The sequence below is a fragment of the Astyanax mexicanus genome, chromosome 1 (genome assembly GCF_023375975.1).
Source record: "Astyanax mexicanus isolate ESR-SI-001 chromosome 1, AstMex3_surface, whole genome shotgun sequence".
Taxonomy (NCBI): domain Eukaryota; kingdom Metazoa; phylum Chordata; class Actinopteri; order Characiformes; family Acestrorhamphidae; genus Astyanax; species Astyanax mexicanus.
In genome coordinates, this window is record NC_064408.1 from 74,328,524 (window position 1) to 74,347,025 (window position 18,502).

The 18,502-nt window shown below is 35.7% G+C and overlaps 1 protein-coding gene across 3 annotated transcripts in view; it reads right to left on the reverse strand.

The window, feature by feature from the left end:
* The window catches only part of pak6b (p21 protein (Cdc42/Rac)-activated kinase 6b), a 32,480-nt gene continuing 13,978 nt past the window's right edge, over nucleotides 1–18,502 (reverse strand). For 2 of the 3 annotated variants that reach the window (XM_049483049.1, XM_049483053.1), the window contains exons 4-11: nucleotides 16,444–16,659; nucleotides 11,315–11,953; nucleotides 8,282–8,758; nucleotides 6,983–7,116; nucleotides 5,217–5,343; nucleotides 3,295–3,420; nucleotides 1,701–1,835; nucleotides 1–541 (exon numbers count right to left, since the gene is read on the reverse strand). In XM_049483049.1, coding sequence (XP_049339006.1) covers nucleotides 374–541; nucleotides 1,701–1,835; nucleotides 3,295–3,420; nucleotides 5,217–5,343; nucleotides 6,983–7,116; nucleotides 8,282–8,758; nucleotides 11,315–11,953; nucleotides 16,444–16,650 — 2,013 coding nt within the window. In that variant the 5' untranslated portion in view covers nucleotides 16,651–16,659 and the 3' untranslated portion in view covers nucleotides 1–373. Of the gene's footprint in view, nucleotides 542–1,700; nucleotides 1,836–3,294; nucleotides 3,421–5,216; nucleotides 5,344–6,982; nucleotides 7,117–8,281; nucleotides 8,759–11,314; nucleotides 11,954–16,443; nucleotides 16,853–18,502 lie in introns of those variants that run through there. The other variant, XM_022686274.2, reaches the window with a different exon arrangement.

Sequence of the window (18,502 nt, forward strand, 5' to 3'; positions counted from 1 at the left end):
GTCTTTTTGATAATATTTTTTTATTTTTTATTATAGAAGTTCTTCTGTACAATGTCTGCATTATTTTTATTATTTAAAGACAATTATTTATTTACACAAAATCAATTCCAAAATCTAGAATCACATTTTTAACAGTTTTTAAAAACAGAAGTTTCAGTGAATTGTGTGGACAAAATTAAACATTCTAAAAAGCCAGCATGCAATATTGCTTATCCAAACGCAAAACTGGTAACGAGTGGAAGGCTGCAGTTACAGGTCACTGTAGACACGTATGATAACAGAGGAATGGTAAGTCACACAAGGCTTGTTTACAGGAGAATCCAGTCCAGTGAGTTCATCTTTGTAACACCCTTGTTTGTGCTCCTAGAATTGCTCAACAGAAAGACATGCGTTTGCGGTAGTGTTCCACCAGCGGCACCAGGCAGCGCGGCGCACCACTCTGTAGCAGGAAAGGGTGCTTAAGCAGGTCACTGGCACTCGATCTCTGCAGAGGGTCCCTGGTCAGCATGGAGTCCAAAAAGTCTTTCAACACTGGTGAGATCTGTACAGGAGATGTTAATGTTAATGGTCATAAAGTTTAAATTATACCACTGTTTATTTGTTACATATATAAAACTGTCCACACTATATTAACAATGTTCAGAATTATTGGTAAACATGAGTGTTAAAATGCTTAGGATACAGTGAAAACCTTGAAAACAAAATACATTAACATAATTAATACATTAACTAAAACATAAAATACTTTATTTATTTTATTTATATTTCAGAAATGGGGACTTTTTAAACGTATGCAAAATCCTTTTGATGGTTGTGGATTGGATTGTCATTTTTTGATGATTGTAGGACCATTAAGGATTATATGTTTTAAATTCTAAAATGATCTGGATGTATCATCAGAGGGTGTGGTCTCTGAATCCACCTGCTGCTCATTCCCCAACAATAATTACCCCCACCACCTCCCCTCTCCAAACGATGGTGAAGACTTCAAGCTCAGAAAGACAACAAGACAAAAGTTGAGCTGCTACTTTTCTCCTGAACAGGTAGTTAAGCTACCTTAACCAGAAAAGTTATCACAACCGGTAATTTATCATAAACACTAGGTTAGCTTATTTGGGATGGACATTTTAATTAATAAAAAAAAATGAGTGTTTACATACATATCAGTGGTTTGTGTGCAGCAGGAATTTCAGAGCAGAGGATACTTGTTTTTGGAGCAGTGGGTTTTTTTTTCTGGTACAACAGATCTGGCTTAGGCTAACACAGCTAGCGTTTGTTTTGAAATTAGATTGCTGTAGCCATTTTACACACTTGCTCTCATATGCTACTGATTGCTCTTTTAATTTTTCTTTTCATATTTATAAAACAATTAGACTAGAATTCCACTGACAGACAATAAAGAACGATACTATTAGTATGAGAAAAGGAGTACTGAAAATGTTTTTTAGATACACTTTTGATTATGTTGCTTTTTGTGTTTGTTTAATCTAAAGAAATAGAATATGGAGATATGGTGAATATGGTGATTTCTGTTTCACCTGATTTTACATATGAATTGCTTAATGTAGGTTATTGATAATCAACTGTATGTTGATCTGCTCACTAGTCAGACCAAATTTACACCCTCTACATTTTTGCTGTTTCTACTCCTTCAGGACTAAGTTTTAGTGTGATTATTTTGTGTATTTTGTTGGTCTTGCCTTGCTTGAGTTCCTGACAGAAGGTGCTGGTTCATCTCTTAACCGCTTCATAGCAGCTACAGGTGTGTCGCTGAAATATGGAGGCTCCCCGTCCACCATCTCCACAACCATAATCCCCAGAGACCATACATCCACCTGTGAACACAGTGACATTAAACCTCTCAGCATAACAGGAGTCTTCGTTTATCTACGGCCACTACCTCCACCCTTGTATGCAAAGTATGCATTTAAAACATTTCCATATTAAAGGATAACGTAAGCTAAGAAGAATTCATATGAATGGGGAGTAACTAGGTGTCAGTAGCAAGTGACACTTTCTGTCCCCAGGCAAGGGTAGAAAATAACTATGGAGATAAGAGATAAGAGATTATCACCGGGTGTCCAAACATAGTGTTCAGGCTTTGATTTAACAACATTCACTAGGAGAAAAAGTTCTGGAACAAAAACTTTATTCAAAGCTGGATACACACTGAGGGTAGAAACTGGCCTGTTCAGATTTTTCTTGGGATAAATTATTATTATTAATTGGTGTGCAGTAACTTTTCCTAATCTTCTGGTGTGGGTGGGGGTGGGCTTTTCAGTGGTGTTGCCTCAACACTGATACTGTATTGGTTTTGGAGCCGATACTGGCATCTATACCCAGTATCTTTATTAGCAACAGAGAGCACAGATACACAGTTACACAAAGCAGTATCTGACATGCACGCACACCATTATAAGATTCAGGAATGGATTTATATTAATAAATTAAATAAAGTTGAGCAGACATGAACAAAACATGAACTAACTTGGGTGGGGGCAGGGGATGGGCTTTCCAGTAGTGTTGCATCAAGTAGTGGTGTTATCAGTATTGATATTGTACTGGTAATAGCACTGATACTGGCACTTACACCCAGTATCGGTATCAGTAACAGTGAGCACTGATAGCATTAAGCAGTCATGCTTCCCACTGGATATTTCTTCACTAAAGCCAGCAGCATGTCTGCAATATTATGCTTCCTAACATGCAGGTGTTACTGCTTTGTGGCATTTTTTATTTGTTCACTCAATTTAATCAGTAAATGCTGTTAATACAATATTAAACAAAATGTGTATAATCGGTACACACAATACTGCATTTTTCAATTTTAAACCTATGGAACATTTTAATATATTATTATTTTTTTGTATTTTGAGTAATCAAGTCAGCGCTGTTAATGGTATTAGTACACTGCATCAGCAGATACTTGAAAATCTTCATCAGTTTTAGAAAGGAGAAAGTGGTATCTGTGAATCCCTTTTTTTCAGTACATGTTGGTACATTGCTGTAAGACTTTGATCACATTTAGCCAGAAAATCATTGATAAGGTCAGGAGGCATGTGCTAGTCTTCACTCTCCTGGTGTTGGGGCATCACTAGTGATAGGGGGATTCAAAATCAGTAGGTTGGATAATTGGCCTTGTAAATTGGGGATACAATTTAGAAATAAAAAAATAAGAAAACACCACCCCAACTCAAGGTATTGGATGGAGCTCCAGCACTCCAGAAAACCACTCCTGCACAACCCAGCTAAGGATCTGAATCTAAACAATTGGTAATAAAAGCTCTTCTTTACCTCTGTGCCATATGGGGTTTTGGAGATGACCTCTGGAGCCATCCAATAGGGAGTTCCAACCAGAGACTTCCTCTTCGGGATGTCCTTACTGATCTGAGCACAGAACCCAAAGTCTGACAGCTTGATCTGAAAAGAAGAGAATATGGTTTTGTTCTACTGTGATGTAAGATAGCTGTTTTAATGCATGCCTCACCTCTAAGTCATTAAATGGATTTATTGTGATCTCATAATGATTCAGAATTTATCATATTTGATCAATTAATCTGATAAATTGCCATCTGATAGCAATTAACTGAACAAGTATAAGTGATTAGGAAGCTCCTGAATACAGTTTAGACAACATTAGATTTCAACAGAAAAGCAACTTCACGTGTGTTTTTGACCTTGGACCCGGTGGCCCACTGGCCTGCACATTTTAGTGTTTTCCTCTCTATTATCACATCTGATTCGGGCAGGGAAATATGGAAAAAATATTATTTTACAATACATGTCATTCATTATCATATTAATTAGACATAATTAATTAGTAGTGGCAGATTCTTTATGGCCATTTAAATACTACAATTATTTAGACACGGAATTTTATTCTCAGTGTGCTGTCTGTATGCAGAACAGTGGGCCTCCAGGAACATGGTTGAGAAACATTGTCCTAAGGCATTCTTGGAACACACACATTTCTAAAATGTCAAGAGCTGTCAGTGGGTCACTTTCACACATAGCCTATGATGGTCACCTCAGAAATCTTTACGTTACATACCAAGAGCTTCACATTCTGTCTGTTCAGGTACTTCATGGTGGATTCTGAGATAAGTTTTGGATCATAATCTGAACTGATTTTTTTAAATAACACTCTGTGCTGCGCAATTTGCTAGCTAAATACTCTTGGCTATCTTTGTGAATTAAATGGATTAAAGTAGTTTTTCTCAATCCTGGTCCTGGCGCCCCCTGTCCTGCACATTTAGTGTATTGCCTGCTTTACACACTGTTAGCAGTGGTTAGCAACAGCACTAGCCACGGTAGGCAGCAGCACTAGCTAATCCACTAAAATGTGCTGAACATGGGGGGGGGGGGATGTCAGGACTGAGAAACACAAATTGAATCAAATGAAGCCACAAGGATAGCCAAAAGTATTCAGACTACTGTACAGAATGGTATGCTACATATGAAATGTTACATTGTTACATATTTAACAAAATAAATAGTTTTCACCTATATTTCTGGTTTTATTACCCACATTTAATCCCCAGTATATGTGTATGACATCTTTGGTTGACTGACCCATGTTCAGGCTCTCTACAGTTTTATCTGCCGTAATCTCACTTTACAAATGGGGTCTCTGGTTAGTATCAAGAGGTTGTGCTGGGGTGACCCTGTGGCTGGAAGTGGTGCCCCCCCACCAGCATTGTGTGCATCAGTATTTATAGCAACAAACCACTCTCAGCATCAGGGAATATCTCAGATAGGAACCTTCAGTCTTCTTAAGCAGTCTGATCTGAACACTCATAGCACAACAGAGGCACAGCAGAGGCTAATGAATAGCACTGAAACCAGTTAACATGAACTTGCATTTTCTGTCAGCAATAACATATCTGTTAAAAAAACTTTATTAGTGTATCTACCCTCATGAATTAGTTATTCAGTAATAATATGGAACATACTAACATATTATGAGATTTGTTAATGCTGACTGATTAAAAAGACAACATAAGGTTAGCATTTAGACGATCTGAGGTTTAACAGTGTAAATGAAAATGGAATAACTATTTTGGAAAACAACAGGTCGCTGTTGCCCTGTTGTGCTAATGTTCTTTATCAACCCTTTATGCAGGCGCCTTTATTGAAAGTGGTACCTTTAAATTAAGTTTTAATTATTTTATTTATTTTATAAAATAAAAATAATTTATTTTATTGTAGTGACTTACTCTCCCATCCAGGGTCAGCAAAATAGAATCACTCTTGATGTCTCTGTGGATGACACCCTGTGCATGGAGATAGGCTAGAGCCTGTAGCACAGCTTCACAGACTGTAGCTATCTGCTCTTCTGTCAGCCTGCACACACACACACACAAACAAAATATTTTACATCAATATTTCGGCCTATAACTGACATTTACGGCATTTTAGCTGAACGTTATTCCTATTACATAGGTGTGCCAATGCACTGTTAGAAGTCTTGCCCAAGGACTCTTATTGGTGTTGCACAGCATTCAGTCACCTGACCTGGATTATATTATATTATATTATATTATATTATATTATATTATATTATATTATACAATATAAGTGGCTGATATTTTAAAGTCTTTGTACAGTAAGCTTCCCCCAATAATGAGTCAAAGAAACAGTTTGACTCTCTTCATGTAAAGTAACAACATCAGGTCTCCTAGCAGATATTTCTGACAATGCATTTTCACCACACACATCATGATAACACATCTGAGAATGTTATCAACAGTTCATGTGTACAAATATTTTAGAAGGAAAATCAGATGGCAGTTCTTTACATATTATTTCCACTGTTATTTCGTGTCTGTAAATATAAATGTCCTTATGAAAATTACAACTGTTCAGTATATATAGGACTTAGACTCGCTGACCTGAGTCTGAGCGTGATGCAAGCAGTGTACAAGAGTGCAGTGTGGGATACCAGCTTGAGAGGTTAAACTGTGTTTGGTAAAACCTGAAGACTGGTTTTAGTTGTAAACAGTAGAATGTCCTAATCCAAAGCGCAGTTTCGAAATATACAATGTGACACAGAGTGATCAGCTCAGGGGAGACACGCTACTGCCCCCTGCAGTCTCAATCCAATCCAGTCCAGTGTTTCTGAAGTTCACAGTGATCTGCAGCCAGGATAGAAGTCTGGGTTTTTACAGGGGAAATTACACGCTGTGTGTCCTCCACTGTTATAGTCATGCTTATGTTGACACTTTTTTACTTTTTTTGTTGGATCTTTTATGAGACACTCACTGGCTGCTTCCATGCGCTGCACACTGACACCTGACACAGATCATTCAGGTCTGGCCACTCAGACTAAGCCGCAAATCCAACTGCATTGGTATCCTGCTTACCAGAGAGCTTTTGTTTAAAGCCTAGAAAACTAAGCTCAGTCTCTTTAGCATATGGGAGCTTTCTTATTCTCATTATTGAGCGATGTTGGTAAATGACTTTCTAATCAAGACATGGACTCATTACAAAGAGGTGTTTGGTGGTAGTTTCTGAAACATGGCAATGATATAGTTTAAGCCTTTCAGGACTGCACAGAGAATTTCTTTAAAAATTACTTACTGGCATGGACAAATGAGGTGTGAATTGTTTAGCTGTTAACTGTATAATGTGTGTTTTTTTTGTTTGTTTGTTTTTTATAGCGGTAGTAGGCTGGATAGTTTCCTTTGTTTGGGTGATACAGGTTTGGTTTATGTGCTGTAAAATATTCATCAAATAAGCACATTAAATCTCTACTGTCGGGTCAGAACATCAGTGTTAGCAGGGCCAGACCCAGCTTTGCATAAAACTACATCTCTTACATTAATGCCAGTATGCCATATGTTTTCAAAAAAGTAAAGATTTCCTTCCTTTTGAACCTAATTGGAAAGTGTCTTAAAGACTTAACTTTTAATTATACATAAATTCTACTTAAGAAGGTCTTATATAGTCTTAAAACATCATGCATTATATTTATGTATCTCACCTGGTTTCAGAGACTATGTTGGTTAAAGCGCCGCCCTGCAGGTACTCCATTATGACCCACAGCTCCTCCTCCACCAGAGCACTCTTATACATCTCCACCACGTTCTTGTGCCTGTAGTCCCGCATGATGACCACCTGAAGTGAGAATTAGAAAATTATGAACTGTATATTGCAGTGAGGAATCTTCAGGCTCAGTCACTTTTTATTTAAACGATGGATAAAACTGTATTTAAGCTCTGCAAGTGTAACAATACTTTCTTAACCCATTACTTTTTTAATTTCTGATTCAAATATGTAGCAATTTCACCATTAAAATTGGGGGCATGGTATCAAATTTGATACAGCCAAGCAAGCTCTCTTATTGCTTGGTAGACACTCAGAACTAATAGCCTACCCTGATAAGATGTTTACCATCATATGTAAAATTACAAAAGGAAAAAAATCTAAATTCTAAACTAAAATTATAAAAACATTCATGTTTGAAAGAGGTGAAAGAGGTGATTTATCAATTATGCAGAAAATTAGATTTTGTGAATAAGTGCTCATACTTGGCATTCTGACCAATCAGATCGGGTTGCTGTAGTGACATGACCATAAGGGATTAGGGTGATTAAAAAATTGTGCCATACATCATATTGTGAAAGAAACTGTGGCTTCATACAGTGTGGTTCTCAGTTCAGTTTCCAGTAGTAAGTAAAAAGTTGTATGTATGTCTATAATTTATTTGCAATGTATTATGTACACAGGAAAAAAACAAAGGCTTAGTATGTAGTTATCATATCACATGACATAACATATCATCTCTGTCTAATAAAAATAAATATTTTTACATTAAAAAATGTAAAATGTGAGTTACATACTTATTTAATAATTTCATGACACATATACTAATGAATATGATCTAACCTTTTCTGAAGAAAAAAAAAATGCTTTTTTTAGAACACAATTTTTTATTTCTCTAGTAAAAGTTGCTATTTTCGGAACTTGTACGTATGGTTGGACAATATGGCCAAAAACTTAAATCAAAATATATTTTGTATTTTTTCATAAATAATTCATATAAAACCAATGAAAAGCTAGAGGAAACCCCCAACAAGGGATAATTGTACCTTCTTATGCCCTGTAATGAATATCAGTCAGTGACAGTTCATTGTCACAAACTGTACATAGTGTACATAAAAATTTTAGAAATCACATCATTAATGATAAAACGTTTTATACTGTGATGTATATAGGTAGTGAATTATTGTTCAGCCCTAGTTTAACATTTTGCTATAATCCCAGAATTCAAAAGCCTTACTTCATTAAAGAGCAGTTCTCTTCTCTGCTGTTTCCTTAGATCCATCATCTTCACTGCTACCTGTTTCCCGCTGTGCTTCTCCCGTGCGATGCAGACGACACCCGTGGAGCCCTCTCCAATCTTCACAAAGTTCTCCAGATACATGCGAGGGTCCCCCTTATCCACCACCATTTGCAGAGCAGCCTTAAACTGTGCATGAGTGATCTTGGGTTGCTCACAGATGATGGTGGCAGGCTGAGAAGTTCTCAAACAGGGAGAGGAGGCCGGGGGCAGGTTGGCGGCAGGAGAACCAGCAGGGGTGGGCCGGGTCTGAGAGGGACTATTCTGTATGGGTGGTATTGAGGCTTTAATGGGAGAAACACCTATCGTACAGCTCGATGAGTGCTGGAGAGGGGAGTGCGACTGTGTGCCATGTCCTATTTTTGGGCTGCTGGTACCATTGGGTTTCGTCATGGCTGAGAAACCAAATACATTTGTCTGCAATACATAAAAAAAAAAATGAAACAAGGTGACAGGGTTAACAAAGAAAAACGCAGAGGACAAGACAATCTTACCAAGAACCGAAAATCAAATAAATATTCAAACTTTCTTGAAAACTTTTTTGGAACTGCAAGCATAACCTTATCATTTAAATAAACAGATTCAAGTATAAGAGGCTTTTTGTCACCTCTGGAATTTCTGTATCACTAACATCTAACAGACCTGTCACAATAACTATTTTTATTTGGATGAGCAGTTAGAAATAACTGAGATAAACCATTTTATTTTAAACATTTTTATGCAACTGATTTAAAGATAAGATAATGAAATAAAAGCATAATTATGAAATTGTCCTTTTTAAAAGCAGTGAAGTTTTAATTATTATGAATATTCAGACATTGAACTGGAATATAAATGTCTACATACCGGCTCATTCACGTTAATGGGCTGTATGTAAAAAGAAAAACAAAATAGGCAAAATACTGAGGTCAGCTAAATTAATTTATTTGTTTAGTAAAAAAAAATTAAGTACGCTTCATAAAAATGTTTTTTTGATTATTGAGTCATATGGATTAAATAATTTACTCATATTCTATTTAAATACCCTGTTCTCTAATTTAGCAAAATTCGGAAGCAACTGAGAATAATCCAGACTAGTTTGGGATTGGCACAATTTTATTTTTAAACCCAGTGTTACAACTAAGCCTCCCAAATGAAGATTAAGATAATAAGTTAATTATAATAATCAATACTAAGCAATAAATAATAATCAATTTCATTGAAAAAAATAATTTTACTTAGACAATGTTTTCACACAGTGATAAGAAATGAAAAAAAATCACAATCACATAATCACAAGGAAATAAAAATATTTTAGTTTTATGATGCTGATTTTTTTCATCAATTTTTAAATGACCAACTTTACATTTCCTTATGAAGAGTGTAATGAGTTCAGTTTAACCAGAGAAAGTTCAGTTCTTTTGAATATAATCACTGTATTGATAACAGTATCGGGACAGTATTGTATATAGTGCTGCTACTAATGCATTATCTCATTTTACAACATGCCATTAGTACTGTTTATCTTGAATATGTATTTAAACACTGTGAAACCATATTTATACCATATTGCCCACCCCATTACAGGCTGTCAGGATTTCAGATCTAAAAGTAAAGAAGTTTTTTTTAACAGTTTTTTATTTGTTTTACCCCTTAAATGTTACTAGTCTAGTTACTAGCAACTAAATTAGTTATGCGTGTACATTGCACATTCCAACACTGAAGTGTTTAGAAACTGCTGGTACTCAAAATGTAATATGTTTTATTTGTAACCAACATATAGATGTAGTATTATTTACAGTTGCTATAATTTACAGGTGCTACTATGGGACCGTCAATGATTTTTCTCAAATTCTTTTGAATAGTCATATTCTATATAGGCACCCATCTATATACATATTGATGAAGTCTTGACGTATTTAAATGAGTGTAATGTATCTGTTTTCTATGTACTGTCCTATGTGCTGTTTTTATGATATGGTGATGTGTCTGAAGAACAATAATCTGGTCCAATCGGAGTTATACTAGGAATGACAATAAAAACACTGGACTTTACTTACCCTACAAACTGCAAGAGCAAGTCTGACACCCTGAGGCAAGAGCTTGTTCAGGAAATAAAACATTAAAAGACAATGTACGTCTTTTCCCTGTTCAGGTAAATGTATTTACGTTCAGTCAGTGTTTAGACCACACTGATGGCATGTGTGGCAATTTAGGCATTCCAATTATTAATTTATTAATTTGACCAATGATTCTCCATCTTCTTGGGATAGCTGCCTCTTTAAGAAAGTAACATCAATGACACCACAAACCTCACACAGTCTAATTTTCAAGGGAGTGAAAACACTTACTGCATGTTCAGCAATTAATAATTCTAATTTCATTTAACATTTCTCTAACAATTCTTTTACACATTTTGGTATTTAGCTGAAGTAAGTTTAAGTTGTCCACCCTGCCGTGGTAAAATATATATATATATATATTTTAATCAAAATAAAAAAAAATAGTAAAAAACACATAATGGACAACTTGTTTGTGTTCTTTCTTTTTCTTTTTTTTTTAAATGTAGTTCAACCACAATTTCATCCCATTTTCACTATATTTTTCCATCCTGCCATTTTTGCCCTCTCTTATAGCTTGCCTTGACAAGATATAAAATTTAATATAAGCACGGAATTAGGTTGGAAAATATGATTTCAGTGTAGTTTGACGTTTTTTATAAATATGATCAATCAGTCAAAGCAATGAAACATTTCTGAGAAAAGTTATGAGACGAGAAAAGGCACAATATTTTAATAATGACCTGTTATTAAACATGGTGCTTGCCTTATTGGGAAAATGAACCCGAGTCATTCTAGTCAGTAGAAGAGAAATGTCGTTATTACTCCACACCAACGGGGTATTTCATCACAAAAGTCTTATACTTAACTTCCATTCACAATATATACCGGTAATTCTATAAAAGTACTGTATTGAATGAGTGACTGAGCTCACCTTCATGTCATAGGTGGAGTAGGGCCTCCTTGGGGTGTCTGTGGAGACCGCGGGAAGTTCTGAGCTGGAAGTCGCCCTGGGATTAGGGCTGATCTTTGGTCCTTGGTGTAATGTAGGAGTGTTGTAGATGCAGGACACTGGTCTGGGATTAGTCTTACTGTCTCTCTGAGCCAAGCTCGGCTGATGAGGCCTTACGCTCTCGCTGTGAACGTACTGCTCTGTTTCATCAACTCCAGGTAAGCTTAAGATGTCTCTTGGCATGAGCCGAGGCTGCTCTGCAGACGTCGTGCTGACTTCGATAATAGACTTGGCTCTGGGTGGCATGCCGTTAGGCTGCAGAGTAGCACTCTTTTTGGCACCGGGCCACGGGCTTCCACTCTCGCTATGGGCTTGCCGTGCCCTATTGTGCCAGTCTGGGGCAGGCTGTCCGTTCGGCTGTCTGTTCTTGTTCAGTTCCTGATACTGATATGTGTCCCCCTCAGCCAGCTCACCCAGACGGCCCATGGACTGGGCTCGTTTACGCAGGGATGGACTGGTCCTCCTGAGCGAGTTGGAGCTGGTGACAGAGAGGCGGCTCATTTCGGCAATCGCCGCAGCGATGTAGTCTCCATGTCCAATAAAACTCCCTCGAACAATGGTCTGAGTGAAAACACAGAAAACTAAAACGATTAAAATAATTCATTAATTTATACAGTATGTTCACTTAACATACTGTATACATCACAACGTAAATATGCACATAAATAACACATACTGCATCAAAGCTTGTAGGACTGTTGGGAAACAGACAAAAATATCATGTTATAATGATGAATGTGTAACAAGCAGGTAATTTAAATAATTTTGGTAACACTTTATTTTGAGTGGTCTTTTGAAAATGTTTAATAACCCGTTAGCAGAATATCACATTATCTATTATCAGAGTAGCAGCAGCAGTAAAAGATCTGAATGCACTGAGGTAAAATTGTAAACATGTGATGTTGATGCATGCCTTACATTTAGTAGATTTGCTATTGATATGTTGCATGAAATAGACCTAATATGCTACTTCAACTAACCAAAAACCAACTAACACTAACCTTAACGTCATTCCCAATCCTAACCGTAATCCTAATCATTATCCTGACTGAAGTCCTAACCTAACCTCAGTCCAAGACCTAATCCTACCCATCACTCTGACCTTTGTTCTATTTTTAACCTCAATCCAAACCTAATTCTAACCTTAATCTAAACTCAAGATGTAAATCTGGTCCTGTTACCTCATTCCAATTCTCAAGGTTTCATATTTGATAGGAAACGTTCTTAAAAATCCTAACTGTAACTGTAATAGAACATGTTGAAGTAAATCTGCAAATATTATGAATAAAAAACAATAAATTGGTGCTTTCCTGAACTTAAATTTAAAATCAATGTTTGTTGAATACAAATCAAAAATTTTCCATCCACCAAACCTTTAATTTCATTACAGTTATCTAGATTTGTGTCTCATTTCAAACGTGCAGAATTTAGTTTTGATTACTGATCTTAAATGATTAAGTAAGTGTCCTGTATGAGTCTCCAAATCCCTCAACATTTTAACAATTTAAATTTAAATACTGCATAGGAAAAGAGTTTTGTTCACTTACATCACCCATATTCGAGCCACAAGGCCTGTTAAGGTACTAACAATGAATTTGATGATTTGTGTGTCTTTTTTCACTCTCCAATCAAAGTATCGGATAGGAGGGATCTGAGGTGTTTGGCTTACATATTTGAAATATGTAAGCCAATTTTATGTGTAACATGGCCAATCCAAAATCTTGTTCTGTGTGTAGGTTATGACCACTGTACTTACCCACAAGAAATCTAAACACACACACAGCTCCAACAGAACCAACAGAAACATTTTAATAGTTAATTATTCCAACATATGTTCATATCTAGTGGGTGTGGTGTGTAAATATTATGGCATCATGTAATTAAACAGGTTTATCAAGAATGGGCTTTTGGTTGTATCCCTATTGCAATGCTGATGATTCATAATGGAATTAAATAAAGGATTAGCAGATTTGGAGGAATTTATCTTTATTACCATTGAGAAAGTATGAGCGCAAGCCAAATAAATACAGTAATGAAATAAAATGATACTGATATGATTTGTTATCCATCCATCCACCTTCATTTCCTCCAAACTATCAACACATCAACACTTTAAGCTGCTCTTTCTCAGTCTTTCTCCGTCTTTCACACACACTCGGACACACACGCATATATGCACAGACACACATTATATGAAGCTACAGGAGCGTTTATTTTCTCTATTAAACTCACTCAGTTAACTTGGGACATTAAAATATTCTCATTTAAAAAGCATCAAAACTACCCGGAGATATAATATTGGAACCACTTTAAAATAAGACTACCTTTATAAAGGGTTTATAAATGGTTTACAATTAGTTTATTAATGGTTACTAATTAGGTTGTAAATGCCTTAAGAATCATTAATAATCAATTATAACACATACGTAGAAAGGGCGACTATGACCTGTTGTTTGTCAAATAGTGAACCCACAGCCATCTATATTGTTGCCCTTTCTATGTATGTGTTATAACTGATTATTAATGATTTGTAAGGCATTTACAGCCTAATTAGTAACCATTAATAAACTCATTGTAAACCATTTATAAACCCTTTATAAAGGTAGTCTTATTTTAAAGTGGTACCATAATATTTAATATACAGCAAACAAAGCTGTAGTCTGCCAGACCTAAACCACACTACACTATTATTACACTATACTGTCGCAATAACAAACATACAATACAAATAATAACAAATATTATTAAATATTATCTTGGATGTGTTCTTTTTTCTGTATTGTCAAAGTATCGGATCGGGACTCGGTATCAGCAGATACTGAAAAACAAATGACTCATACTCGGGCAAAAAAAACTTTATCCCTAGTTATTCTTTTTAGATTTAAAATTAAATTGTATTTAGAATATTTTTTACTTTTTATTAATTCGTTTTTAAATGATTTTAACTGCAAGGCTGACACCTGAAAGCATGAGCTTGTTCAGGAAATATAACAGAGAGGTCTGGGCCATGTGTCAAAACAATGCTATCTGATCTCCCAGTGAACTTCAGCTATGTGTGTGTTGAGACCAGATTTCATTTAAGCAAGGAGGAAAGCGAACTTGTCCTTCAGGTTCTCTTGTTCATTCTGTCTAAGAAAAGACTTCACTCTGCATATTCATTTTCAGTCCTAATTGTTCATTTCTCATGGCTATTGTGAAGATTTTGTGTGAGTGTTTCCAAAGGTAGTGTTTAAGGTACTACATGTACAAATGTTTGTTGACACCCTAAATAGACACAACAAATACATTCAGTTGGACCTATTGCTCACACAGATGTGTAAATGCACACACTCAACATTAGTAGTCCCTGTAGTCTGGAGCAAAGAAACAAAATAAAGCACTGCTGTATTGAGCTGTGGAGCAGTGGAGCTGTGTTCTCTAGTAGTATGGTTTTCAATCCAAATACTTTAGGGATAAGGCAGTAATAAGCATGGGTGTGATCATACCAACATCCTGATTTCACTAACATGCTTGTCAATAAATGCAATCAAATCATCACAGCAACGCTACAGCAAATCCTCAGAAGAATTGCTATACAATAAGCTAGGTAAAGTGTAATATATCCATTCACTTCAAATGTAATTCTGAAGTATTTCACAGAATGAGGGATTTTGTTACATATGTTAAATAATTACTACTTACAAAAGGACTGATAATCACAGAAAAGCTCAGAAGAGGAGGTGACAGACCAAGTTGCATAACAACACCTACCACACTTTGTTCTGAGACTAACACCACATGTCCAAAAGTATCCCCCATCCCATATATTTAGGAAAAACAACTAGTTAAAGGTGCACCCATTGCTGACACAGGTGCTCTACACACACTCATCTCCATAGAACACCATTACGAATTGAATGTGACTCTCTAAAGCAGCTGTACATGAACCCAAAACCACCAGGTTGAAAAATGTCAGCTAGCCCCTGTATTGAGCTGTGAAGTTCTATTCAACTCTTTGGTGATGTTTGTGATCTAGAACTAATCACCAATCATCAGTACCTGACCTCACTAATGTTCCTCTGTCTGACTGCAATCAAATCCTCACAACATCTAGTGTAAAGTCTTCCTAAAAGAGTAAAGGCTGTTATTATAGAAAAAAATATGATTTTGGAAGAAATGTATGGGTATGGCTAATTAGGTGTGACACATTTAATTTTACAAATATAATTTTGGTAAGAGACATGCTTACATATATTCTATTATTTAACTTAATCAAATGATCTTTATGGACAATCTCCGAACACAAACCTGTGCAAACAGTTTCACAAATGTCAATTACATAATTATAATAATCACAACAGTATTCTGTGATCATGACAATCTGAATCATCTGAATCTGACCTCTGTTACAAATCTAATAAAATTCTTGTATTTTTTAATATCTCAGGGGTGAGCCAAATAATATCATATGCAATAGTAAAATTTAATTTTCATTTTGTTGCAGTAGTGTATTCTTGAAATAAAATACATATACTACCAGTCATATATGTACTAGCATACAAAAGTTTGGACTCATCTTCTTATTTAATGTTTTCTTTATTTCTATGTTTAATTTATTTAAAATACTGAATTATGTAGTAAACAAATGTTTTTGGCTTCACAATCTCCTGACCTAAACCCAAATGAGATGGTGAGTTGAGGTGATTTGGGATGAACTGGAGCTTCACAGTGTGAAGGAAAAGCAGTAACTATTGTTCAGCACCTCCAGGAACTCCTTTAAGATGCTGAGAAAACTATTCCAGATGACTCTCTCTCATGAAGACACTGAAAAAAGTGTGCTGATCTTTCACTTAAAAGAATCTAAAGTATAAAACATATTCTGGTTTGTTTAACACACAACTAATTCCACATACATGTGTTCCTGTATAGCTTTAAAGTCTTCAATATTATATCTACAATGTAAAAATCATAAAAAGAAAGAAAACACATTAAATAAGGTGAAAAGATGTGTCCAAACTTTTGACTAGTACTGTATATACATACATATATATTGTTTTTTTTTTTTGCTTTACCTTCTCTGCTTTGAGTCGCACAGGAGTGACCCTGGATGGATCCACCACAGGCTTGGGTCTCCTCAGTGTTTCTATTACACTTTGCCATTGCGGTGGAAGTCCTACGTAGCAGCCTCTGGCAGGATCAAAAGACGTGTGCACCCGGTGCTCAAAGTTCTTGGGCGCAGAAATCTCTATCTTCCTCTTCTTCTTCTTCCTCTGGAACATCCTGAGGGCCTGGGGGAAACAGCAGTGCAGTGTATTATGGTGGGACATCTTCATCTTCTCCAACCAAGCCATGAGAACACGGCCTTAACGCAGTAAAATCCCACAACCCCTGAGGACTAACAACACAGTCAGCACTTCCTTTCAAAACAAAGGAGGAGAAAAAAATCTGATGATTTCAGTCGGCTGAACACCACAAAACAAACCACACCACTCAGGTATATCTGAGTACACACACACTCTAGGGGGTGGGGAGAATTCCACCACCACACAGTCAGCAGAAGACACACCCCTTTCATGTGCAAAGAGACAAAACTACTGTGAATCTGAGTGAGCACTTAGCTTATCACTATAATCATCAGGCACGCTCTCTTCCCACAATAAATGACACGTCCTCAACATAATATATATTACAGCCTGGGGATCTCAACTGCTTAAAAGCTATTAGTCAAGGAACAATAATGCAAATATGTGATATATTCAAGCTCTAGCTCTATATATTCATCTAATCTAATTAAATGGATAATCTTCTAGCACAAATGTGTTTAAACACTTTTACAAAAACGTATTAGGTAATTATATTCAAATACTATTTATAATAAAAATCAACACAGTAATATTACATAATTATCTGTGATTGATTAAACTTTTTTTGATTTTTTTATGGCTTAGCAATAATGGATATTTAAATTAACATAAAAGAATTAATGTATTGCTGGCAAGATGATTACGAATGCAAGGATTAAAATAATTAAATTAATCAAACAATATTGTGTGACTAATAACTATTGTTTACACTTTTTTCTTTTAAAGACTTACACTTTTAATAGCAGACATCTAAATGTAAATAATAAATAAAAAATAATTAATGTAATAATGCAAATAGAAATTAAATTAATATTTGTGTTGTACAACAACTAAAATAATCAGATTAATCACATATATTATACTGTGATTAATTACAATGTATTACTTTTCTTCTTTCTTCTTAATAGTTACATTTTTAATAGTGGATATCAATTTAATGTAAGAAATATAAAAAATAAGAATGAATGTAAGATTGGCAAAATTTTCATAATATTCATAATAATGGTGTCAATTAAGCTAACAAATATAACGTACAATGTTTCTATCTGTCTAGATTCACATCTTTTAACCATCTCCAGCACTAAAACTGTTCTGGCTGAATGAGTGTGTGGTCTTGTGATGCTCTACAGCTAAAGAATCAGTGCACATTTGATCAGTTCAGTGAGGCTGTGTTTATTGAACAGAGCAGGTCGAGTAAGCACACGTTGCCTGCCCTCATTTCCCTCATGCTGGAGCAGTCTATCACTGATGGAACAATTAGACCTGCCATGACCACAGACGGACGCCCACAATCACAGGCATTGTCCTCTGTGTGGAAGTGCGGAATCAATCACCCACCACAAGACTGAGCTCAGTTGTATTGTCAACCTATTTGTGTCCAAATTATCTGTTCATTTATTCACAGTGATTTACTACTGAAGCCCAATTACTAAACAGAATTCATTTTATCCTCTCTCTTTTATCTTCTATCTATACTTCGCCTTTGTACAACTGCATTACTGCATTTGCAAAGCTTTACAAAAGAGGGATACAAATGTTTTCATGTAGTTAAACAGGTTCATGTTTTGATTTTGAAGTTTTGGTTTTGATTTCACACTCTGATAGTATCATCATCCAAAGCTTTCCACAGAAATCAGACATAACTATAACTATTTTGAAGTTTTGTACCACAGAATACCAGTGCAAGTGTTTGTGGTACGAAGAATATGTAAATAATGCAACGTCATCTAAAGTAAAGTGAGAATCATTTGGCATTGGGACATTGGAA